This window comes from Salvelinus namaycush, chromosome 35 (assembly GCF_016432855.1).
Source record: "Salvelinus namaycush isolate Seneca chromosome 35, SaNama_1.0, whole genome shotgun sequence".
Classification (NCBI taxonomy): Eukaryota; Metazoa; Chordata; class Actinopteri; order Salmoniformes; family Salmonidae; genus Salvelinus; species Salvelinus namaycush.
In genome coordinates, this window is record NC_052341.1 from 8,495,177 (window position 1) to 8,521,620 (window position 26,444).

A 26,444-nucleotide genomic window follows, 5' to 3' on the forward strand; every position below is an offset into this window, starting at 1 on the left:
GAGAAACAGCACTTGTGGTCTATATCAACACAATTGCAAGCTGACAGCGCACCTTGGTGATTGTTCCTTCACCTGGCTTATATACAATATTTTAGGGCACTATTGATTCCTTTGTTTTATACAGAACCGGAAGGCTGGTTCAATGGTTCTGTTTTGTCTTCATTTGTTGAAAAAACATCCATTTGACCTTCTATAGGTTGTTGATGTTTTGTAACTCATCCAAAATAATCACTGTCTGATTGGAACACCTGTCCCTATACAATTTGCCCATCGTTTCGTCTCCACTCAATGATACTGTTTTGTCAAAAGCATCACACTATTTGTTTATGAATACTGTCTACCAGTTACATACACAAGCACAAACACATCGGGGGTATATACAGTGCCTTGGCAAAGGATTCAGACCCCTTCACTTTTTCCACATTTTGTTATGTTACAGCCTTATTCTAAATTTTAAAAAAGGTCCTCAATAATGTATACACAATTCCCATAATTACAAAGCAATGTTTGTAAATCTAAAAAACAGAAATACCGTATTTACATAAGTATTCAGACCCTTTGCTATGAGACTCGAAATTGAGCTCAGGTGCATCCTGTTTCCATTCATCATCCTTGAGATGTGTCTACAACTTGTTTGGAGTCCACCTGTGGAAAATTCAATTGATTGTACATGATTTGGAAGGACACACACTTGTCTATATAAGGTCCCACAGTTGACGGTTCATGTCAGAGCAAAAACCAAGCCATGAGGTAGAAGGAATTGTCCGTAGAGCTCAGAGACAGGATTGTGTCGAGGCACAGATCTGGGGAAGGCTACCAAAACATTTCTGCAGCATTGAAAGACCAAAGGAACACAGTGGCCTCCATCATTCTTAAATGGAAGAAATTTGGAACCACCAAGACTCTTCCTAGAGCTGCCCACGCCGGCCAAACTGAGAAATCGGGGGAGAATGGCCTTGGCCAGGGAGGTGACCAAGAACCCGATGGTCACCCTGATAGAGCTCCAGAGTTCCTTTGTGGAGATGGGAGAACCTTCCAGAAGGACAACCATATCTTCAGCACTCCACCAATCAGGCCTTTATGGTAGAGTGGACAGACGGAAGCCACTCCTCAGTAAAAGGCACATGACAGCACGCTTGGAGTTTTGCCAATGAAACCAAGATTGAACGCTTTGGCCTAAATGCCAAGCATCACGTTTGGAGGAAAGCAGGCACCGCTCATTACCTGGGCAACACCATCCTTACGGTGAAGAATGGTGGTGGCTGCATCATGCTGTGGGGATGTTTTTCAGCGGCAGAGACTGGGACGGAAAGATGAACGGAGCAAAGTACAGAGAGATCCTTGATGAAAACCCTGCTCCAGCGCGCTCAGGAAATCAGACTCGGGTCGAAAGTTCACCTTCCAACAGGACAATGACCCTAAGCACACAGCCAAGACAACGCAGGAGTAGCTTCGGGACAAGTCTCTGAATGTCCTTGAGTGGCCCAGCCAGAGCCCGGACTAGTACCCGATCGAACATCTCTGGAGAGACATGAAAATAGCTGTGCAGCAATGCTCCCCATCCAACCTGACAGAGCTTGAGAGGTTCTGCAGAGAAGAATGGGAGGAACTCCCCAAATACAGGTGTGCCAAGCTTGTAGGTTTATACCCAAGAAGACTCGAGAGTGTAATCGCTGCCAAGGGTGCTTCAACAAAGTACTGAGTAAAGGGTCTGAATATTTATGTAAATGTTATATTTACGTTTTTTTTAAACCTGTTTTGCTTTGTCATTGTGTGTAGATTTATGAGGAAAATAACTAATATCTAATCAATTTTAGAATAAGGCTCTAACTAAATGTTCAAAAAGTTCAGGGGTCTGAATACTTTCCGAATGCATGTATATTAATGTGCCTCGTGGGGCATCAATGATCATGAGGAAGGTGAGGGATCAGCCCAGAACTACACGGCAGGACCTGGTCAATGACCTGAAGAGAGCTGGGACCACAGTCTCAAAGAAAACCATTAGTAACACACTACGCCGTCATGGATTAAAATCCTGCAGCGCACGCAAGGTCCCCCTGCTCAAGCCAGCGCATGTCCAGGCCCGTCTGAAGTTTGCCAATGACCATCTGGACGATCCAGAGTAGGAATGGGAGAAGGTCATGTGGTCTGATGAGACAAAAATAGAGCTTTTTGGTCTAAACTCCACTCGCCGTGTTTGGAGGAAGAAGAAGGATGAGTACAACCCCAAGAACACCATCCCAACCGTGAAGCATGGAGGTGGAAACATCATTTTTTGGGGATGCTTTTCTGCAAAGGGGACAGGACGACTGCACCGTATTGAGGGGAGGATGGATGGGGCCATGTATCGGATATTTCAGTCACAACAGTTGCTGACAGGTGTATAAAATTGAGCACACCACCATGCAATCGCTAGAGACAAATATTGGCAGTAGAATGGCCTTACTGAAGAGCTCAGCTGCGAAGTGGTTGGCCAAACATCTTCACAGAACGGGAACACCGAGTGCTGAAGCGCGCAGCGTGTAAAAATTGTCTGTCCTTGGTTGCAACACTCACTACCGAGTTCCAAACTGCCTCTGGAAGCAATGTCAGCACAATAACTGTTTATCAGTGGGCTTCATGAAATGGGTTTACATGGCCGAGCAGCTGTACACAAGCCTAAGATCACCATGTGCAATGCGCAATGCCAAGCGTCGGCTGGAGTGGTGTAAAGCTCACCGCCATAGGACTCTGGAGCAGTGGAAACGCATTCTCTGGAGTGATAAATCACACTTCACCATCTGGCAGTCCGACGGACAAATCTGGGTTTGACACATGCAAGGAGAACGCTACCTGCCCCAATACATAGTGCCAACTGTAAAGTTTGGTGGAGGAGGTCTGAGGCTGTTTTTCATTGTTCGGGCTAGGCCCCTTGAAGTGAAGGGAAATCTTAACGCTACAGCCTACAATGACATTCTAGATGATTCTGTGCTTCCAACTTTGGAGAAGACACTTTCCTGTTTCAGCAAGACAATGCCCCTGTGCACAAAGTGAGGTCCATACAGAAATGGTTTGTCCAGATGGGTGTGGAAGAACTTGACTGGCCTGCACAGAGCCCTGACCTCAACCCCATAGAACACCTTTGGGATGAATTGGAATGCCGACTGCGAGCCTGGCCTTAGCGCACAACATCAGTGCCCAACCTCACTAATGCTCTTGTGGCTGAATGGAAGCAAGTCCCCGCAGCGATGTACTGATTTGATTATTGTCATATTCCTATGAGGGTATGCCAGGTGATGCTGAAATACACAGCTCAGGTTAGAGCATAACAAAAGTCAAATTGTGAGTCAAAACATTCATTCAAATTATAGTGTCCACTGAATGTGCATTTAAGGTGCATTTTCCAAAATTCAATATTCCCTGACAGGTGCTATGTCAGTGACTCTTCAAAAAAAACCTCTCTGGTGTGTTTCAATAAGTATAAACAAGATAGTGAAAAAGAAGAGCAACTGTCAGCTCACTATCCCAAGAGACTCTAGGAGCTCTGCAATTTTCGAGTCTCTTTTTCAATGTTTTAAAACCCAAGTCAAAACCCATGTTTTCCACCAAGATAAAGTTTCATATGTTTCAATGATCACATGCCACAAATACGAGAAGGAAATAATAAACAGTTGACTTCTGCAGCAAGTAATAATTACAGGTAAAAACATAATTCAGAACAGTAATTGAATTACAAGACAAGGACTACTTTTGGATAATTCTGCAGTTTAGAATTTGCTAAACTAATTGAGAATAGGTTTAAGGAAAGGAACAAATGTATCAATTTGCACGGCAGACAGATAGGAAAATTTGACAGAACTCTGGCCTTCGGGAGACGATTTAAAGGTTGAACTCACTTAATGAATCCAACGTGAATCTCTAATGAACATGTACAGTAGTAGGTGCAAGATACCTCCATTGTTATCAGGTTCTTGCTGAATTGGGCATGCTGAATACCTGGGTGACATGTCAAACTTTTAACAGCATTCTCAAACTACTTTGTAAAGTAATTTCTAGCTTGACTTAATTCACCCGAGTGCTGATCTGTGGCTGCACCAAGAAGGTGAAGTTCCATTAATTATGTTCATAGGGAGTTTTGGTTTTGGGTGGACAGTGTTAACGGCAGCATAACAAATACTGGTGGTCACATGCAGAAATTCATATTCATCAGAGATGCAGCAATTTACAGCCAAGTGACTAATTATTCATTTATAATCCTTTTGAAGCGTTCCATTTCCTTTAAGGCACTCCTTCTTGAACTATCCATAATTTACACCAGAAGATATTAATTACTGTTTGTTTTAGCTTTAGTTCTCTGACCCCTACGTGGCACGAGGGATATAAAAGACAAGTAGAAACCAGTAATTAAACCGTTTTAAGTGGGCCCTCTTTACAAAATAAGCTTTTTTTCTGTTAATTTCCCCATTTATATTTGTTATGCTAATTTAGTGATTCTAATACCACTTGTATGCCAATGAACACAATGGCATTGCATTAATGCCATATCATAATCATAATTATGTGCTTGGATACCCCTTTCATTAGATGTCCTGTTGGTTCACTGTCACAATAAAATGGATTATCCTTCAACTACATCCCAAATAATGTGATTTTGACATTTTTGACAACACAAACTGAGTTAAATTATTGAAGTTGAACCATTCACCTTGCAGAGAGACTCATTAGCACGGCTATGCATGCTGATAACTCACTATGATATAAAGAAAGAACATAAAAAGAAAGAAAGCAATAAGAAAGAAAATAAATGTGACTCACCTTCCTATTGTCCAGTGCTGTTATGACCCAAACACAGTGGGCATTGTTGTCATACTGAACAGGGTAATTAGGAGAGGTGATGAAGCCCTTTGGTCCTCTTGAATTAGAACCACATGTTCTCGCTGTTGAAATAAAATACAAATACATTTAGCAGACAAAAATAAGTAAATGCTACATTGGAAGGGAATACCTAGTCAGTTGCACCACAGAATGCATTCAAACTAAATGTATCTTCTGCATTTAACCAAACCACCCTGAATCAGAGAAGAGTGGGGGGCTGCCTTAATCGATGTCATCGGTGGCCGGGGAGCAGTTGTTGGCGATTAACTGCCTTGTTCAGGGGCAGAACGGAAGATTTTTCCACATTGCTGGCTTGGGGATTCGAACCAGCAACCTTTGGGTTACTGCACCTAATTACTGAACATTTAATTACTCATTACTTAACATTTATCCTGAAGATTGGTGAGTGAAATCATCAAGAGGTGAAGAAGCAAAGTTTGACATCACCCATTGTCTGGTTAAAATGACTGAAAATGATTAATTCTGAAATCTCTGATGACTACGCCGTGCGCCTGTTAATTATCGAAGAGTCAGAGGGTTCTGAAGTTGGTAGAAAAAACTCCTAAACGAGCACATCCTTCATTCACAGGTCGGAAAAGCATTCTATAATTAACTCTAAATAATCACCTGGGATTATACATATCCGGGAGAGTACAGAGCAGCAGTGGATCTCTGGAGGCCTTTTAACTTCACATTTAATGGCTTCTACCTGGTACTTAGCTCCGCATGGAGAGGGTGATGGTGGAGAGAGGTCTGGGGGCGAGGGGGTAGTAGAGTGTTATTCTTAAAGGGTTTACCGGGCGACGCTGTGACAAAAAGTGTCTGGATCGATCAGTACTCCCCAGGAATGGTGCTAAGAAATTGTCAAACATGGTTACTCTTTCCTTCTGGATGGCTGACATACTGCCTCATTTCATTTTGATTAATGTCATCTGGAGGCCTGTGTCCTCTATGGCTTTGAAAGTTAGACCTCTGCAGATCTCACCTCCAGTGGGCATTAGCTGCCTGTACACACCAATAATACAACTGTGAGCCGATCATCAGTTACCATCAGTATAGCCACAACTGTAATTTACAGTTTGGTAGCACTTAACCTAACCTATATGGATTGTGATTGCGATTATCTCCTGCGAAACAAAATAAAAAAACATGTCATGCTTCCCTCAAAAACATGTCATGCTTCCCTCAAACACATGTCATGCTTCCCTCAAACACATGTCATGCTTCCCTCAAACACATGTCATGCTTCCCTCAAACACATGTCATGCTTCCCTCAAACACATGTCATGCTTCCCTCAAACACATGTCATGCTTCCCTCAAAAACATGTCATGCTTCCCTCAAAAACATGTCATGCTTCCCTCAAAAAACATGTCATGTTTACCTAAAATTTATGTCATGCTTCCCTAACTCTAAATGGATAGGGATTACTGATAAATAGTGCATTTAGCAAAAATATAAAAAAGTAAACAAATGTTATTATTTTTGTACACAGTCTGTGCAAGCAAAAGTGAACCATGCAGTCATAATAGTTTTGGAAGCTCATGTGGTATTAATCATAGCTATTAACAGTTCAAAAGCAGTTACTACTTCTCACAGATGGCTAGCAACTACATGTCTCAATAAAGACATAAATAAGACCTTTCAATGCTTTTAAATCAAGGTGATTGAATCTTCAATAGCCTTTGTAAATTCCAGCTAAAGCCATGGTAATATGAGGAATAGAGAACATTCAAGTATTTGACCTGGCTAGTAGGTAACAGTTAAATCCTCTAAATACAATGATATCTGTACTGTCGTGCCTCACCATTAAACACCCCACACCCTCCTCACCACTGGTGATGAGGTGTGACATTATACATCTTAATTTGACTGGTTTCTCACAGCAGTTAAATAATCCTGCAGCAACAGGAAATATGAATTATGTGAAATGTTTAAGTGGAAATTTTAACTTTAGAAGCCTTTTTAAACATTGAATACACTACAAGTTTTGGATTTACAAATACTCTGCCACAACAGGGTGATCAAATTAAGAGAGCATATCTGTACCTACAGAAAGTGTTGCGATGGTAAAAGAGCCTGCCTGCGTTCACACTTACTGCGGCAGATAGGCCTGTGGTCACTCCATGCGGCCAACGTCTCTGTCACTCTCTGGCAAGTGATGCTCTTTGATCCCTGAAGCACATAGCTGTCATCACAGGAAAACTGGATGCTGGCTCCGACCCTGTAGGAATTGGAGAAACAAATGACCTGCCGCACAGAGCACGGCATCAACCCCTAACTCCTCTATGCCTGTGACAGACTTCCTTCTGTCAAATCTGCAACAAGCAACATGGGATAAAAAAAAATCTATTTCCACCAGTAGATTGCTACGGTGTGTTCCAAACAACCAAATGTAACTTTTTTTGGTCTGTGAACAAGTTCCCTCAATTTCTCAAATGTTTTTAGTTTTTAATGGTGATAAGTACATCTGCCTCCTTAACAAACCAGTAATGGCCCTTGTTGAATTAAGGCATCTTCTCTAAGAGGGTCTTATCACCTATTGTGCGGGTCTAATTTCAGTCACTAATGGTGATGGCATAGCAGTGGGGGTTTAAAAATGCCTATTCCACACAGCAGGGATCGCCTTGATTAAAGCTGTTCCACACAGTTCCCAATTCACTGAGGCCAAACCTGATGAGAGTGAAGCAAAGGAACCCACTGAAAGTCTGAGCCCATCCTCTTCCCATTCTCTGGAATCCCAGGATCTGGACAAATGTCTGCTGCCATGCCCCCTTGGCTCACTACAGAAAGAGGATAAAGGTGGAATACAGAGTGGTGAGAAAAGAAGTAGCAAATCTATTGAATTACTTGTGACAGATATTATAAAATAATACCAGGAAAGTTATGCGCCTCAAGTGCACTGTATAGTCTGGGTAAGTCAAATGTAATGTGATAAGCTTGATTGTACAGTTTTTATGTTTAGTTGATTAATTGACAGTACAAAATATACACACTGATGGTTAGAAAAAAGGTTAAGAGTTTGCTATGGGATTATACAGAGTCTCGGATACTTTTAACAAAGGCCCATATTGATGCTCCATAACAAGTGCTGACAAGAATCGGAAAGGTATTATACTAGAAACACAGGGCCAGAAGCAAGAGACAATGGTGACAAACAGCACTCTCACAAGCATAGGATTAGAGCAATTAATCCTAATTTCATGTTCTAACAAGATCACGCTCCATTAGTCTCAATGAAAGGAAATGATTCCTCTATCGCTGCCATTAATTCAGAAGCCATGAATGAATACAAAGATGAGTCCACTTACAGTTACTGCATATTTAGATCATTGGCAGTAAAATTATCAATGAAAACTTTGGGAGACAATTTGGTCTAATAATGGCTTTCAGAATAGAATTGCATTGATCATTGTGTACTGTTGCACTGAAAACATTCATGTGAACGAAGAAGTTAAGTCTCTAATGGCCATAACACAGACTGAAACAAATCATTACACCTAATCCCCCTCACAAAAGAGGTTTCTAACCTCAAGGGTATTTTCCTGGTTAAATAAAGGTTTAATAAAAACATTACAAAACGAAATGCATTGCATCTAACAGTCCTGGACAATACCCTGGATACAACGTTTAGTGTATTCTATCCTGCAATATAATACACATTAAGTAATGTTAACATACACTGTGTAAAAAAGTGTACAAAACATTATGAAAAACATTATGAACATGACAGACTGACCAGGTAAATCTAGGTGAAAGCTATGATCCTTTATTGATGTCAATCAAATCAAATTCTATTTGTCACATGCGCCGAATACAACCGTGAAATGCTTACTTACAAGCCCTTAACCAACAATGCAGTTTTAAGAAAATCCCCCAAAAAGTAAGAGATAATGATAACAAATAATTAAGAGCAGCAGTAAATAACAATAGCGGGGCTATATACAGGGGGTACCGGTACAGTGTCAATGTGCAGGGGGAACCGGTGTCGAGGTAATTGAGGTAATTATGTATATGTAGGTAGAGTTATTAAAGTGGCTATGCATAGATAATAACAGAGAGTAGCAGCAGCAATCAGCATAGATGAAGGGGAGGAGACAGCTTAAATAATGTTTTTTTAAGCCTTGAGACATTTGAGACATGGATTGTGTATGTGTGCCATTCACAGGGTGAATGGGCAAGATAAAAGATTTAAGTGCCTTTGAACGGGGTATGGTATTAGGCGCCAAGCACACCAGTTTGTGTCAAGAACTACAATGCTGCTGGGTTTTTCACACTCAACAGTTTCCCGTGTGTATCAAGAATGTTCTACCACCCAAAGGACATCTAGCCAACTTGACACAACTGTGGGAAGCATTGGAGTCAACATGGGCCAGCATCCCTGTGGAACGCTTTCGACACCTTGTAGAGTCCATGCCCCAACGAACTGAGGCTTTTCTGAAGGCAAAAGGGGGTGAAACTCAATATTAGGAAAGGTCTGTTTCGTACACTCAGTGTATGTTAGCATATGCACAATTGCAAATTTACGTAAGAAGGTAAGAAAATGGTCATACAATTTACAGAACAAGAGTTGGATAGGTGCATTTATCAAAAGAACAATACATTTTTTATAGTGAACTTGATAATAAGCTTTGCTTAAAGAGAAATAAATGAACAGGTGGATCAACAGCTATAGAAATAAAACAGCCTCTACAAGTAAATGTTTCATCATAACATTTGTATGGGTTGCATTCAGATATGAAATATGTACTTCCACCTTGTGATGACAGGAGCTTTAATGATTCACTGCTCGTGGCAATATAACGAAAACAAACTGTGAAAAGGTCATGCTTCATAGCATATCCTCTTCCACCATTCCTGTGCCAGTGTGTGTTTGTGTTCTCACCTTAATTTCTGCATCATTCTGTCACATAACCTCAGTTTGTTTACGGGCCCAGAACCACATTAGGTCAGCTTACACATCATTTTAACTTGGTCACAAAAAGCTGGTGCAAAAGGCATTGAAAAATAAAAATACTTTTTTGTTGTTGCCCTTTTTCCATCCATTCCTTTTGATGCACTGCACAGTAATCACAGACTACAGAATCCTTTCATACTGTAAACAATTTCTATGCGTGAACTCTCAATGTACCATGTGGCTTTGGTTTAAGTGACCATTACTTTCTATAAAAGATCAACATGCTACTTGCGAGAAATCGTATATTGGAGGATACGTACAGATGTAGGATTTTTATTTGAACCAGTATGCCAGAGCAGGAAAGTAATCCTGCAGCAGCAGGAAATGTGGATTATAATTAATAGTCATTTTTTGTAGGGGTTGATACATTTTTTGTTAGGGCAAATAAAGTCTGACATTTTAAAGTGGAAATTACAAACTTTAGAAGCCTTTTTAAACCTTGAATACACAATAAGAGTGATAAAATTAAGATCATACAAGTGCATTTGAGAATGTATTAACCGTATCCCATGAAATCCGGTGCAATAATAATGTTCATTTCAAGCCAAGGTCAGAGAATGTGTTGGAGTGAGCGGCATGGACAGCCATTGCTATCCCTTTTGATCAATTGTCATGTATTTCTGTTTGATGTTGTCTTCAAATGTCACCTCCTGTGAATCCTGATATTAGTTTTAAAAAGTTCCACCATCCAAAGCTTTTGTCCAGCTTACTGATGTGCTGTTTGCACCACCATTTCTGCTTCCTGTTCTGCCCAATGATAATCTTACTCCACTTTTCTGTGTTAGGACTTTGGTTTGAAAATGAAAAGGATCATGACTTTACTTTCATACTAGTTTTATTTCTTATGTTAATAAAGCTATTTTGTCGGTCAGCGTGTTTTTTAGCAGGGAATTTATAACAGGGAGAACAACAACAAAGCATCCATTCCTCTCACAGCCTCCCCACTTCGACACTTCTCTAGACTACTGTTATAATCAATGATGAAGCCCACATAGCTCACTTCTGCTGCGAAAGGTAAACTTCCCACTCCACCAATGGCTGCTGGACTACTATCATTCAAGATCCCCGGATTGGCTTCTTTAAGATAAATATTTGGGTACTGTCACCGATAACAAACTGAACTTTGCTGCACACACAGATACCAATTTGTAAAATCCTTCTATTTTCTGAGAATGATTTCATTATAAATATAACTACAGTAACTATATTTTATAGATTTGTTCATCTGTTTTAACTGTTTCCATGGCTGCCTAGTTTGGGATTTGAAGTAAACACCAATGATTGGAACAGACTGAATATGCTTGTGATGGTATTCAGTGAGGTCATCATGATACAACAGACAGCACTCAGAAAGATTCACGTACTAAAGTATCTACTACAGTATCTACTACAGTATCTACTACAGTATCTACTACAATATCTACTACAATATCTACTACAGTATCTACTACAGTATCTACTACAGTATCTACTACAATATCTACTACAATATCTACTACAGTATCTACTACAGTATCTACTACAATATCTACTACAATATCTACTACAGTATCTACTACAGTATATACTACAATATCTACTATAGTATCTACTACAATATCTACTACAATATCTACTACAGTATCTACTACAATATCTACTACAGTATCTACTACAGTATCTACTACAATATCTACTACAGTATCTACTACAGTATCTACTACAGTATCTACTACAATATCTTCTACAGTATCTACTACAGTATCTACTACAATATCTACTACAATATCTACTACAGTATCTACTACAGTATCTACTACAGTATCTACTACAATATCTACTACAGTATCTACTACAATATCTACTACAGTATCTACTACAATATCTACTACAGTATCTACTACAATATCTACTACAGTATCTACTACAATATCTACTACAGTATCTACTACAGTATCTACTACAATATCTACTACAGTATCTATAGTATCTACTACAGTATCTACTACAGTATCTACTACAATATCTACTACAGTATCTACTACAGTATCTACTACAATATCTACTACAGTATCTATAGTATCTACTAAATTATCTACTACAGTATCTACTACAGTATCTACTACAGTATCTACTACAGTATCTACTACAATATCTACTACAGTATCTACTACAGTATCTACTACAGTATCTACTACAATATCTACTACAGTATCTACTACAGTATCTACTACAGTATCTACTACAATATCTACTACAGTATCTACTACAGTATCTACTACAATATCTACTACAGTATCTACTACAGTATCTACTACAATATCTACTACAATATCTACTACAGTATCTACTAAAGTATCTACTACAATATCTACTACAGTATCTACTACAGTATCTACTACAATATCTACTACAGTATCTACTACAATATCTACTACAGTATCTACTACAGTATCTACTACAATATCTACTACAGTATCTACTACAATATCTACTACAGTATCTACTACAGTATCTACTACAATATCTACTACAGTATCTACTACAATATCTACTACAGTATCTACTACAGTATCTACTACAATATCTACTACAGTATCTACTACAATATCTACTACAGTATCTACTACAATATCTACTACAGTATCTACTACAGTATCTACTACAATATCTACTACAGTATCTACTACAGTATCTACTACAGTATCTACTACAATATCTACTACAGTATCTACTACAGTATCTACTACAATATCTACTATAGTATCTACTACAATATCTACTACAGTATCTACTACAATATCTACTACAATATCTACTACAGTATCTACTACAATATCTACTATAGTATCTACTACAATATCTACTACAGTATCTACTACAGTATCTACTACAATATCTACTACAGTATCTACTACAGTATCTACTACAATATCTACTACAGTATCTACTACAATATCTACTACAGTATCTACTACAATATCTACTACAGTATCTACTACAGTATCTACTACAATATCTACTACAGTATCTACTACAGTATCTACTACAATATCTACTACAGTATCTACTACAATATCTACTACAGTATCTACTACAGTATCTACTACAATATCTACTACAGTATCTACTACAGTATCTACTACAGTATCTACTACAGTATCTACTACAATATCTTCTACAGTATCTACTACAGTATCTACTACAATATCTACTACAGTATCTACTACAATATCTACTACAGTATCTACTACAATATCTACTACAGTATCTACTACAGTATCTACTACAATATCTACTACAGTATCTACTACAGTATCTACTACAGTATCTACTACAGTATCTACTACAATATCTACTACAGTATCTACTACAGTATCTACTACAATATCTACTACAATATCTACTACAGTATCTACTACAGTATCTACTACAGTATCTACTACAGTATCTACTACAATATCTACTACAGTATCTACTACAGTATCTACTAAATTATCTACTACAGTATCTACGATGGTATCTACAGTACCTACAGTATAGTATCTACTACAGTATTAATACAGTATCTTATACACTATCTTCTACAGTATCTACTACTGTACAGTATCTAGTATTTTATAGGTAAAGCTAAGACAATTTTAGATAGTGACCAATGTAACTTGAATAACAAACTTCTTCCTTTAGGCCTGCATTTTTATGCTCCCCAACGTTAATCACAATAGAACAAAGAACTCTTTCATCCCACATGCAATCAATCTACTAAACTTGTGCAGGTAGAGGTGCTTCTTTTGATCGGGAATTGGAGACCATCAAAAGGAAGGGTAATTAATAACCACACACTATTGTATTCTCCCGCAGATAATAGCAAGGTTTCGACCAGAAGGTTTTCGCCAGGACTTCAACCTTAGCCTGGCAAAGACCTTCTGGTCGAAATTCTGCAATAAACTGTGGAAGCATTTATTTCCCTTCTATATTATGTTGTTATCCTAAGCATTGGATCTAGTCTAGTTTTAAAAAGCTGGCAAACAATTTACAGAGGTGGGCAGCCAGTTTGGATCAGTATCAATTCATTCTTGGTCCAATGGGGATACCCCTTTGATGGCAAACACAGGCTCCACACTGTGTAGGTGGTTGGAATTTTTACCCCGTGAAAAATGAGAAGCCATCTCGGTGATCAATGTCAGACATCTTTCCAGCCATCAGCAAAATTTACAAAAAATCTGCCTTTTCAATGAAGATTAAAATAATTCTGTCCAACTGAAATTTAGCTGTAGTCATTAGATGTCTTGGAGGATATGAGGAGAAGGCTGGCTATACATCCGGGGTTTGGCCAGAGTGCATGATTTTACACCTCTGCTCTTTAAATGAGCACCATGGGATCTTTAATGACCACAGTGAGTCAGGACCTGAGCTTAATCCCTCATCTAAAAGTGTCTGGTGATGGTGATAATATGCATATTCATATATGAATGACCACATCAATTCTGGCTTTGCAGAATTTAGAATGTTTTAATGGCAGTTAAGAGTTACAAACTTGGTTAATAATTACCTGAGCCTATTGATGCTATTCAAGTATATAAAGTGGACTTGTTTTATACACTGCATTATGTTGCCGAGTTGACAAGGTTGCCTTACACCAGAGTCACAAAATAGTGTGTTTATAATTGCTATTTGTTTATCCATCCAGGATCTAATATCACCATATATTGTACCTGAAATGTAAATTCCAGATTAGAAATGGTGCCTCACTTTTGCAAAGTCAGTCATTTAGTAACACTAATTGCAATAGAACATGCTTTATGAAGCATAGCATGGAACAAATTATTAATACAATTTAATGTGGTGTTAAAGAGGGGGTTGTTTTCCCTATACCATTATAGATAGCATCAAGGGCATCTTTTGGAAAATACATTATGGAAATTGTGCAAACATTAAATGCTAAGCAAACACTCTAAATTGGATTATGGTATGTGTGTACATATGGATGTGTGAAAATCATCATGATCAATTATGCACAGAATTATGTGTGATAGCTACTCATGTCTAACTGATAATCAAACATATTACCACTTAAAAAAAATATCTATAAAAAAAATACTTTGACCTTAATTGTATTTCTTCCCTGGAAACTCAGTAGTGGTACTAGATGGGTTTGAAATGCATTTTGGGCCACTAGCCAGTGTGAATTAAAAAAGTTCAATGTATTTCTTGTAACAGCGTTTTGATCAAAGGTGGTTATTTGTCATGTCAAAGAGATTGTATGTGCACATACATACAGATGTAGGATCTTAATTTGATCACCCACTTTGACATTTCAGACATGATTTTCCCTTAAGGAAACTGTAGCAACCACTACAAAAATGTCCATTAATTAATAATATAATAATAACATGATAATTCACATTTCCTGTTGCTGCAGGTAAATTTTCATGCTGTAGCAAACTGGCTCAAATTAAGATCCTCCATCTGTATCCATACACACATCACATCGGGAACCACCTGATCACCATGCATACGCATACGTCAGACTGGGTGGATTTCGTGGATTTAGTATATAATAAATCTGGCAGATAAAATCTGTTAGTATACCCCCTGGGTAATGAATAGTAATTGTGCAATAGAATTATGCACATATTTACATTGATCATATAACTGTCAATGGACCGATACAGATGGCATGAATTTTTACACAAAGAGGGCTTGTCCAATGTATGTGGAGATCCGTAGGATGAAATATCACTCAGTTTGACTTAACTTTGTAAGAAAACCTACTTCGTTTGACTCTGTAGCTTCTGCAACAGCTAATGGGGATGTGAATAAAATACTAAATACCACATCCTAAATACTTATCGTAATTTAAAATGCTTATCATAAGTGTACATTTCTGGACTGTTTGGACTGCCTGGGGAAAGAAAACACTATTTAAGATATGCTTGATTTTATGATAGTGCGATTACAAATGTAATGTGGGTAAAAACGGAACCTTCGTGAGCATAAGAAAGTACTTACAAACAGCATTTTTGTGGTTTGTGTCTTTGCTTGGAAGCATTTTCACCCCTCTTGACTTCAGCTCAATGGCCTTTTTCACTGTTGGAGAGAGAAAATAGTCCACATTATAATCCATTTATGTAATTAGCATAAATGATATATTATTATTATATTAATTAGCAAAACACCCTAAGAGCAAAGGCTGAAAGAAAATCTGTCACAACGTGCAAACACTTCTGTGAGATTCCTTGCTATGCAAGCAGCTTCCCCCTCTCTCTCTCTGTCCCTCCCTGCCTCCCCAAAATCCTTTGAAGATGGGGTTTACTGTAGAAGTTCACACGCAGAGATGTCAAGCTGTCCTCCAGGTGATTGCAGAGGGCCAGGATGGTGCCAATGTGCCCAGGCTTCCGTGCTCTTGCAAGTTGGAATTTATTGGGATGACTCATGCACTGTAGGCAGCGCTGCAGGGTAGTCACTAGCTGGCACAGACACAAAGTTATAAAATCTGATTTTAAACCTAACCCTAACCTTAACCACATTGCTAACCTTATACCCAAACCTAACCTTAAATTTAGACCAAAAAGCAAATGTTTGTTTTTATGATTTTTTTACGATGTATAGCCAATTTTGACTTTGCAGCTGGCCTATCTAGTGGAGATCGCTCAGCTCTGCCTCCAGGACAAGATTCATCCCAATAAACGTCAACCAGCATTATTGGGTCTGTGGTATTTAGTCTTTATGGATCAGTACATCCAAGGCACAGGAGTCATTTGTTGTGCAGGGCAAGGGAGGGCCAGATTGTGAATAGTGGTGGCCACACAGTCACCTAACACCACTGGGCTCAGTACCCAGCAGGCAGCCCAATGCGTAGCCTGCATTTGTGTCAGCGGGAGCCAATTTGGATTTGGATACAACTCGGAATCTAATCTGGTAATTATGTCATGCAGGAAAGCTAATTAAACCCTGAGAAAGGTAAAATAGGTTCAGTGTGAGTTATCCTCTCTCCAGTATGACTTCATCCCCTTGCCAGGTATTAATAAAAGGAGTATTGTAATTTTACCGGAAAATACACACAAATCCTAAATAATTGAAATATAATGTGCAGACTGGGTTTAGTTTCTCAACTCTCTTTTAGTCAGAAGTATCTTAGACTACACTTAGTGACTAAGCCTGGAGGGCCTCAAGCCGTGTTGAACTTCGTCAAAAGAAACCAGAGAAATACCTATGGATATACCTGCGAACCGTGTGCTGGCAGAATCCAGGCCAGGCCAAGACGTCATGTTTAGCTGAACTCTGGCAAAGAACTCACTGCCATGTGCACTGACGACGGCCTGCAATGGGAAGAGATCTCTCCTAGCCCTCTGACACTGACCCCTTACCTTGGTACTGGGCACTAAATCCTTTCCGTCGATGGTTGCTGTCAGATGTGAAATGTAGCCGTAGCCAGTTCTTGCTGCTGATGACGGGGGAAGGTAGATTCATACCGGTCAGCCTGGAAGAAAATAAGATTCTAATTTCAACCAAGTGACCCAACACCTCCATCAAAATGAAACACATGGGCCGCTGTTAGTAACAATGGAACATATGCACTGCATGACTTCAGGAATCATTACAGAGTGAATTAACTGGTAGGAATGCTAAGAGTACATACCAGATCAAATGGTTAATATAATAACATTTGTGTTGTAAAATCACACACATGGTTTACTCTAGCCTGAGTTATACAATGTCATACTCAATTCGAAAGCAGTTTGTTTTATATTTTGCAGGGTTAACTTAGCTGCTCTAGCCCATTTACTTCACAGATGCCTTGAGTAATCATCACACATTTTGATATATTTTCAGAATGGCTGTATTGCTCCATTCTGCTGGTTTAAATTGTTTAACAACAAGCTAAGTGTATATCCCATAGCGTGTAACCATGTGCATTAACTTTCTGTGTCTGGTTTGTGTTTGCAAGCATGGATGTTCAAATTGGAGGATGAAGAACGCTGGAGGATGAAGAACGCTGGAGGATGAAGAACGCTGGAGGATGAAGAACCCTGTGGGATGAAGAACCCTGTGGGATGAAGGACCCTGGAAGATGAAGAACCCTGGAAGATGAAGAACCCTGTGGGATGAAGAACGCTGGAGGATGAAGAACCCTGTGGGATGAAGGACCCTGGAAGATGAAGAACCCTGTGGGATGAAGGACCCTGGAGGATGAAGAACCCTGGAGGATGAAGAACCCTGGGGGATGAAGGACCCTGGGGGATGAAGGACCCTGGAAGATGAAGAACCCTGGAGGATGAAGAACCCTCGAGTAAAAAGAACCCTGGATGAAGAACCTTGAAGGAGGAAGAACCTGGAAGGAGGAAGAACCCTGAAGTATAAAGAACCCTGCATGAAGAACCTTGGAGGAGGAAGAACCCTGGATGAAGAACCCTGGAGGATGAAGAACCCTGGAGGATGAAGAACCCTGGATGAAGAACCTTGGAGGAGGAAGAACCCTGGAGTATAAAGAACCCTGGATGAAGAACCCTGAGGGATGAAGAACCCTGGAGTATAAAGAACCCTGGATGAAGAACCCTGGGGGATGAAGAACCCTGGAGTATAAAGAACCCTGGATGAAGAACCCTGGGGGATGAAGAACCCTGGAGTATAAAGAACCCTGGATGAAGAACCCTGGGAGATGAAGAACCCTGGAGTATAAAGAACCCTGGATGAAGAACCTTGGATGATGAAGAACCCTGGAGTATAAAGAACCCTGGATGAAGAACCTTGGAGGATGAAGAACCCTGGAGTATAAAGAACCCTGGATGAAGAACCCTGGAGTATAAAGAACCCTGGAGTATAAAGAACCCTGGATGAAGAAACCTGGAGTATAAAGAACCCTGGATGAAGAACTTTGGAGGAGGAAGAACCCTGGAGTATAAAGAACCCTGGAGGATGAAGAACCCTTGAGTATGCATTATACATCTGGGGTCTACTTTTGATATTTTTTCTCGGAGTAATTGTATTAGTGTAAAATAATATAATTTTCACATTTGTTGAGCACGCAATATAGCTGGGTATTTGTATTATTTATTTGATACAGTCTTTTTTGCTCATCTTTATCAAGGGTGCCAATAATTTGGGAGGTGACAGTACAGTTATCTTTCAAATCAATCTTTACCGACATGCTGTGCTATCTGTATTTCCCGATCATAATGAAGTCTTTATGGGAAGCAGCTTTGGTGATGGTGGGTCGCTGCAGGTGTAGCAATTTAGGTAAAGTACCTCAGACCATGGACACATGATTGTTCCACCAACACCTCAGGCATTTTAGTTACACAAGTCCAGTTCAATCTCTGTTTATTTCAATAGCCTCCCAGCAACTGAAACCAATACCTGTTCATTAGCCAACTCTTAAATCTTCACAAACAGTACTAAAAACACAGTGGTTATTTCAAGTACAGCAGCAATTTCCTTTTAATTCTTGCTCCTTTTCCTTGTGCCTTGTATTGGGAAGACCTTTGCCTTATTTCTGCTCAGACTGCCTCTTCCTCTCAGCCTAGTTTTCACACTCCAATGAACAACACTGTTAAAAAAGAAATTGAGAAAAAAACCAAACACCACTCAGCAGTAATTGCTATTCGCTCACTGTCCTGTGCCAACTCCGGCTGGACCTTCAATCCAAGACAATGCAAGGGAGGTTTTGTAAGAATGAAATGTATGATCTATCTATTCTACAAACATTAAAATCCTTGTTTGTCAATCTATTTTACATTAAAGGGGGGGGGGGGGGGGGGGGAAATAGTTTATAATGAGTTTATAACCTTATAATTTGATTGAGTAGTGGTAGTTATGAGATCATGATGTTCTGAAAACCTTCTGTTCTACATGGAACCTAAAAGTGTTCTACCTGGAACCAAAAAGGGTTCTTCAGAGGGTTTTTCTATGGGGACAGAAGAAGAACTCTTTTAGGTTCTAGATAGCATCTTTTTTTTCTAAGAGTGTACCTTACAATTGTTGTGCAAAACTTGCTGTCCATACACATTAATCAAAAATATCTGTTGTCACACATGAGGTGTCAAATGCATTCAACATCCATTATTCTGCCTGAGAGTTTATAAGACCTCTATCACCTTCAAAACTTTTTTGCACAATAACATGATTGGCATGACAGCTGACAAATAGAGCCATACATAGAGGGAGTTGGGTCATTGTGGCTTCTGTCAAATACAGTATGTTTCTGATGATCATATCCTAGTCTGAACTTAATTGGTTAAAAGGTGTCACGTGACATAATTTGTCGCCATGGAAGCACTTGACACATCTCCTTCATATCCATTGCTAAGTGACTAATGATGCTTCAGGGACACAATTGATACTCATACTGTATTATGTGCTGTGTAACTTATAGTGGAACTGAGAGTGTTTTAACTGCTTTGCAGATATGAAACAAACAGAAAGTCATAATATCAGTCAAAAATATAAAATACCAGTTTATGCTACAAAACCAACTTTATAAGAGGTTTTAAAAATACATTTAAAAAAACATTGTTTGCTGCCTCCATTCGGGATGCACTGTTTAATTTTCAATTACTCAATATTTTGGACAAAACCAGACGAATTTAACTAAGGCTAGGAATTTATGCTCTTTTCGAGGCAAGCAACACTGAAGCATGCACGAGAGCACCAGCTGTTCTGGATGACTGTGTGATAATGCTCTCGTTAGCCGATGTGAAGAAAACCTTTAAACAGGCCAACATTCACAAAGCCGCTAGGCCAGCCGGATTACCAGGATGTGTACTCAAAGCATGCGCAGACCAACTGTCAAATGTCTTCACTGACATTTTCAACCTCTCCCTGACTGAGTCTGTAATACCTACATGTTTCAAGCAGACCACCATATTCCCTGTGCCCAAGGAAGCGAAGGTAACCTGCCTAAATGATTACCGTCCGTGGCACTCACGTCGGTAGCCATGAAGTGCTTTGAAAGGCTGGTCATGGCTCACATCAACAGCATCCTCCCGGACACCCTAGACCCACTCCAATTCGCATACTGCCCCAACAGATCCACAGATGATGCAATCTCAATCGCACTCCACACTGCTCTTTCTCACCTGGACAAAAGGAACACCTATGTGAGAATGCTGTTCACTGACTACAGCTCAGTGTTCAACACCATAGTGCCCACGAAGCTCATCACTAAGCTAAGGACTCTGGGACTAAACACCTCCCTCTGCAACTGGATCCTGGACTTCCTGATGGGCCGCCCCCAGGTAGTTAGAGTATGCAGCAACACGTCTGCCATGCTGATCCTTAACACTGGGGCCCCTCAGGAGTGTGTACTTAGTCCTCTCCTGTATTCTCTGTTCACCCATGACTGCGTGGCAAAACACGACTCCAACACAATCATTAAGTTTGCTGACGACACACCAGTGGTAGGCCGGATCACAGACAACAATGAGACGGCCTATAGGGAGGAGGTCAGAGAACTGGCAGTATGGTGCCAGGACAACAACCTCTCCCTCAATGTGAGCAAGATAAAGGAGCTGATCGTGGACTACAGGAAAAGGCGGGCCGAACAGGCCCCCATTGACATTGACGGGCTTTAGTGGAGCGGGTCGAGAGTTTCAAGTTCCTTGGTGTCCACATCACCAACGAACTATCATTGTCCAAACATACCAAGACAGTTGTGAAGAGGGCACGACAAAACCTTATCCCCCTCAGGAGACTGAAAAGATTTGGCATGGCTCCCCAGATCTTCTAAAGGTTCTACAGCTGCACCATCGAGAGCATCCTGATCGGTTGCATCACCGCCTGGTATGGCAATTGCTCGGCATCTGACCGTAAGGCGTTACAGAGGGTGGAGCGAATGGCCCAGTACATCACTGGGGCCAAGCTTCCTGCCATCCAGGACCTATATAATAGCCGATGTCAGAGGAAAGCCCATAAAATTGTCAGAGACTCCAGTCACCCAAGTTAAAGACTGTTTCTCTGCTACTGCATGGCAAGCATTACCGGAGCACCATGTCTAGGACCAAAAAGCTCCTCAACAGCTTCTACCACCAAGACTGCTGAACAATTAATAAAATACAATTGCCACCAGACAATTTACATTGACCCCCCCCTCCATGTTGTACTCTGCTGCTACTCGCTGTTTATTATCTATGCATAGTCACTTCACCCCCTCCTACATGTACAAATTACCTTAACTAACCTGAACCCCCGCACACTGACTGGGTACCGGTGCCCCCTGAATATAGCCTCGATATTGTTATTCTTATTGTGTTACTTTTTATTATTACTTTTTATTTTAGTCTACTAGGTAAATATTTTCTTAACCAACAGTGCAGTTCAAGAAGAGTTAAGGGCTTGTAAGTAAGCATTTTACGGTAAAGTCTACACTTGTTGTATTCGGCGCATGTGACAAATAAAGTTTAATTTGATTTGAATGTCAGTACAAACAAACTAACAAGGGTAATGATCACAAGTCAGTCATAACGTGGCTAATAGGCTAGAGTATCTATTTATGTAGCAAGCTAGCTTGGGTGCTTGATTGGGACAAACATGCATTGGCAGGCAAGCTGCAGAAGGATGAGCAGGCTACAATTCCCCATCATTTATCAGTGCAATTTTGACGGCCAAGTAGCTGAATTTTATCTAAATCGAATCAACTTGTATTTGTCACATGTGCCGAATACAGCAGTACCTTTCTGTGAAATGCTTACTTACAAGCCCTTAACCAACAATGCAGTTCAAGAAATAGACAAATTTAGGAATGTCAGTACAATCAAACTAGCAAGGGCAATGATCACAAGTAAGTCATAACGTGGCTAATAGGCTAGCGTATCTATTTATGTAGCAAGCTGAAAACACATAGCCTTACATTAGCTAGATAGCTAGCTAGCTACTGGGAGGATGTCATGTCATTGGAGGAGTGGGTGGGTGACTGACTTTTTCCCCTCAAATCGTTTTTCAGTGGCTACATAGCTAGAGATGCAGGTGTCATTTGGTTAGCTAGCAACAAAAATGTAAATTGCTTTGCTAGCTAGCTATGCTGAACTTGAACAACTGTTATCCAGTTAACATATCTCTTGCATTCGCAATATACTATGGCTATCTTCGCCGATTTCAGAGCACTCTCGTCTCAGTGTGCCAGAGTGCAGAATAACTGATGAATTTACGAACGCAGAATATGACCGGTGTCAGTAAATGTAGGCAAAAAAGTAATAGTTAGTAACGAACATTCTAGATAACAAGCCCTTAACCAACAATGCAGTTCAAGAAATAGACTAAAGTATAAAATAAAATAAAAAAGTAACAAAACAAAATTACATAACAACGAGGCTATATACAAGGGGTACTGGTACCGAGTCAATGTGCGGGGTACAGATTAGTTAAGGTAATTTGTAAAGTGACTATGCATAGATAATAAACAGCGAGTAGCAGTAGTGTAAAAACAAAGAGGGGGGGTGGTCGATGTAAATAGCCCGGGTGGCCATTTGATTAATTGTTCAGCAGTCTTATGGCTTGGGGGTAGAAGCTGCTAAGGAGCCTTTTGGTCCTAGACTTGGCACTCCGGTTCTGCTTGCCGTGCGGTAGCAGAGAGAACAGTCTATGACTTGGGTGACTGGAGTGTTTGACAATTGTTTGGTCCTTCCTCTGACACTGCCTGGTATATAGTTCATGGATGTCAGGAAGCCTGGCCCTAGTGATGTACTGGGCCGTACCCTCTGCGGCGCCATACGGTCAGATGCCGAGCAGTTGCCATACCAGGCGGTAATGCAAATGGTCCGGATGCTCTTGATGGTGCAGCTGTAGAACTTTTTGAGGATCTGGGGACCCATGCCAAATCTTTTCAGTCTCCTGAGGGGGAAAAAGTGTTGTCATGCCCTCGTCACAACTGTCTTGGTGTGTTTGGACCATGTGGACACCACGGAACTCTCGGCCCGCTCCACTTCAGCCCTATCGATAGTCCATGATCAGCTCCTTTGTCTTGCTCACATTGAGGGAGAGGTTGTTGTCCTGGCACCACACTGTCAGGTCTCTGACCTCCTCCTTGTAGGCTGTCTCGTCGTTGTCGGTGATCACTGTTGTGTCGTCAGCAAACTTTTTTATTTATTTATTTTTATTTCACCTTTATTTAACCAGGTACGCTAGTTGAGAACAAGTTCTCATTTGCAACTGCGACCTGGCCAAGATAAAGCATAGCAATTCGACACATACAACAACACAATGTTACACATGGAATAAACAAAACATACAGTCAAAAATACAGTAGAAAAAATAAGTCTATAGACAATGTGAGCAAATGAGGTGAGATAAGGGAGGTAAAGGCAAAAAAAGGCCATGGTGGCGAGGTAAATACAATATAGCAAGTAAAACACTGGAATGGTAGATTTGCAGTGGAAGAATGTGCAAAGTAGAAATAGAGATAATGGGGTGCAAAGGAGCAAAATAAATAAGTACAGTAGGGGAAGAGGTAGTTGTTTGGACTAAATTATAGATAGGCTATGTACAGGTGCAGTAATCTGTGAGCTGCTCTGACAGCTGGTGCTTAAAGCTAGTGAGGGAGATAAGTGTATCCAGCTTCAGAGATTTTTGCAGTTCGTTCCAGTCATTGTCAGCAGAGAACTGGAAGGAAAGACGACCAAAGGAGGAATTGGCTTTGGGGGTGACCAGTGAGATATACCTGCTGGAGCGCGTGCTACAAGTGGGTGCTGCTATAGTGACCAGTGAGCTGAGATAAGGCGGGGCTTTACCTAGCAGAGACTTGTAGATAACCTGTAGCCAGTGGATTTGGCGACGAGTATGAAGCGAGGGCCAACCAACGAGAGCGTACAGGTCGCAATGGTGGGTAGTGTATGGGGCTTTGGTGACAAAACAGATGGCACTGTGATAGACTGCATCCAGTTTGTTGAGTAGTGTTGGAGGCTATTTTATAGATGACATCACCGAAGTCGAGGATCGGTAGGATGGTCAGTTTTAAAAGGGTATGTTTGGCAGCATGAGTGAAGGATGCTTTGTTGCGATAAAGGAAGCCGATTCTAGATTTAATTTTGGATTGGAGATGCTTAATGTGAGTCTGGAAGGAGAGTTTACAGTCTAACCAGACACCTAGGTATGTGTAGTTATTCACGTATTCTAAGTCAGAGCCGTCCAGAGTAGTGATGCTGGACGGGCGAGCAGGTGCGGGCAGTGATTGGTTGAATAGCATGCATTTAGTTTTACTTGCGTTTTAGAGCAGTTGGAGGCCACGGAAGGAGTGTTGTATGGCATTGAAGCTCATCTAGAGGTTAGTTAACACAGTGTCCAAAGAGGGGCCAGAAGTATACAGAGTGGTGTCGTCTGCGTAGAGGTGTATCAGAGAATCACCAGCAGCAAGAGCAACATCATTGATGTATACAGAGAAGAGAGTCAGCCCGAGGATTGAACCCTGTGGCACCCCCATCGAGACTGCCAGTGGTCCGGACAACAGGCCCTCCGATTTGACACACTGAACTCTATCAGAGAAGTAGTTGGTAAACCAGGCGAGGCAATCATTTGAGAAACCAAGGCTGTCGAGTCTGCCAATAAGAATGTGGTGATTGACAGAGTCGAAAGCCTTGGCCAGGTCGATGAATACGGCTGCGCAATAATGTCTCTTATCGATGGCGGTTATTATGTCGTTTAGGACCTTGAGCGTGGCTGAGGTACACCCATGACCAGCTCTGAAACCAGATTGCATAGCGGAGAAGGTACGGTGGGATTCGAAATGGTCGGTAATCTGTTTGTTAACTTGGCTTTCGAAGACCTTAGAAAGACAGGGTCGGATAAATATAGGTCTGTAGCAGTTTGGGTCTAGAGTGTCACCCCCTTTGAAGAGGGGGATGACCGTGGCAGCTTTCCAATCTTTGGGAATCTCAGACGATACGAAAGAGAGGTTGAACAGGCTAGTAATAGGGGTTGCAACAATTTCGGAAGATCATTTTAGGAAGAGAGGGTTCAGTTTGTCTAGCCCGGCTGATTTGTAGGGGACCAGATTTTGCAGCTCTTTCAGAACATCAGCTATCTGGATTTGGGTGAAGGAGAAATGGTGGGGGCTTTGGCGGGTTGCTGTGGAGGGTGCCGGGCAGTTGACCGGGGTATGGGTAGCCAGGTGGAAAGCATGGCCAGCCGTAGAGAAATGCTTATTGAAATTCTCAATTGTAGTGGATTTATCGGTGGTGACAGTGTTTCCTAGCCTCAGAGCAGTGGGCAGCTGGGAGGAGGTGCTCTTATTCTCCATGGACTTTACAGTGTCCCAGAACTTTTTTGAGTTAGTACTACAGGATGCAAATTTCTGTTTGAAAAAGCTAGCCTTAGCTTTCCTAACTGCCTGTGTATATTTGTTCCTTACTTCCCTGAAAAGTTGCATATCACGGGGGCTATTCGATGCTAATGCAGAACGCCACAGGATGTTTTTGTGTTGGTCAATGGCAGACAGGTCTGGAGTGAACCAAGGACTATATCTATTCCCAGTTCTACATTTTTTGAATGGGGCATGCTTATTTAAGATGATGAGGAAGGCACTTTTAAAGAATAGCCAGGCATCATCTACTGACGGGATGAGGTCAATGTCATTCCAGGATACCCCGGCCAGGTCGATTTAGAAAGGCCTGCTCGCAGAAGTGTTTTAGCGAGCGTTTGACAGTGATGAGGGGTGGTCGTTTGGT

General features: G+C 40.7%; 1 protein-coding gene across 1 annotated transcript in view; it reads right to left on the reverse strand.

The window, feature by feature from the left end:
• The window catches only part of LOC120029385 (CUB and sushi domain-containing protein 1-like), a 328,206-nt gene that overhangs the window by 137,210 nt on the left and 164,552 nt on the right, over positions 1-26,444 (reverse strand). Inside the window, 5 exon segments of the mRNA XM_038974609.1 lie at positions 4,795-4,916; positions 6,953-7,077; positions 7,555-7,636; positions 15,802-15,879; positions 17,160-17,272. Coding sequence (XP_038830537.1) covers positions 4,795-4,916; positions 6,953-7,077; positions 7,555-7,636; positions 15,802-15,879; positions 17,160-17,272 — 520 coding nt within the window.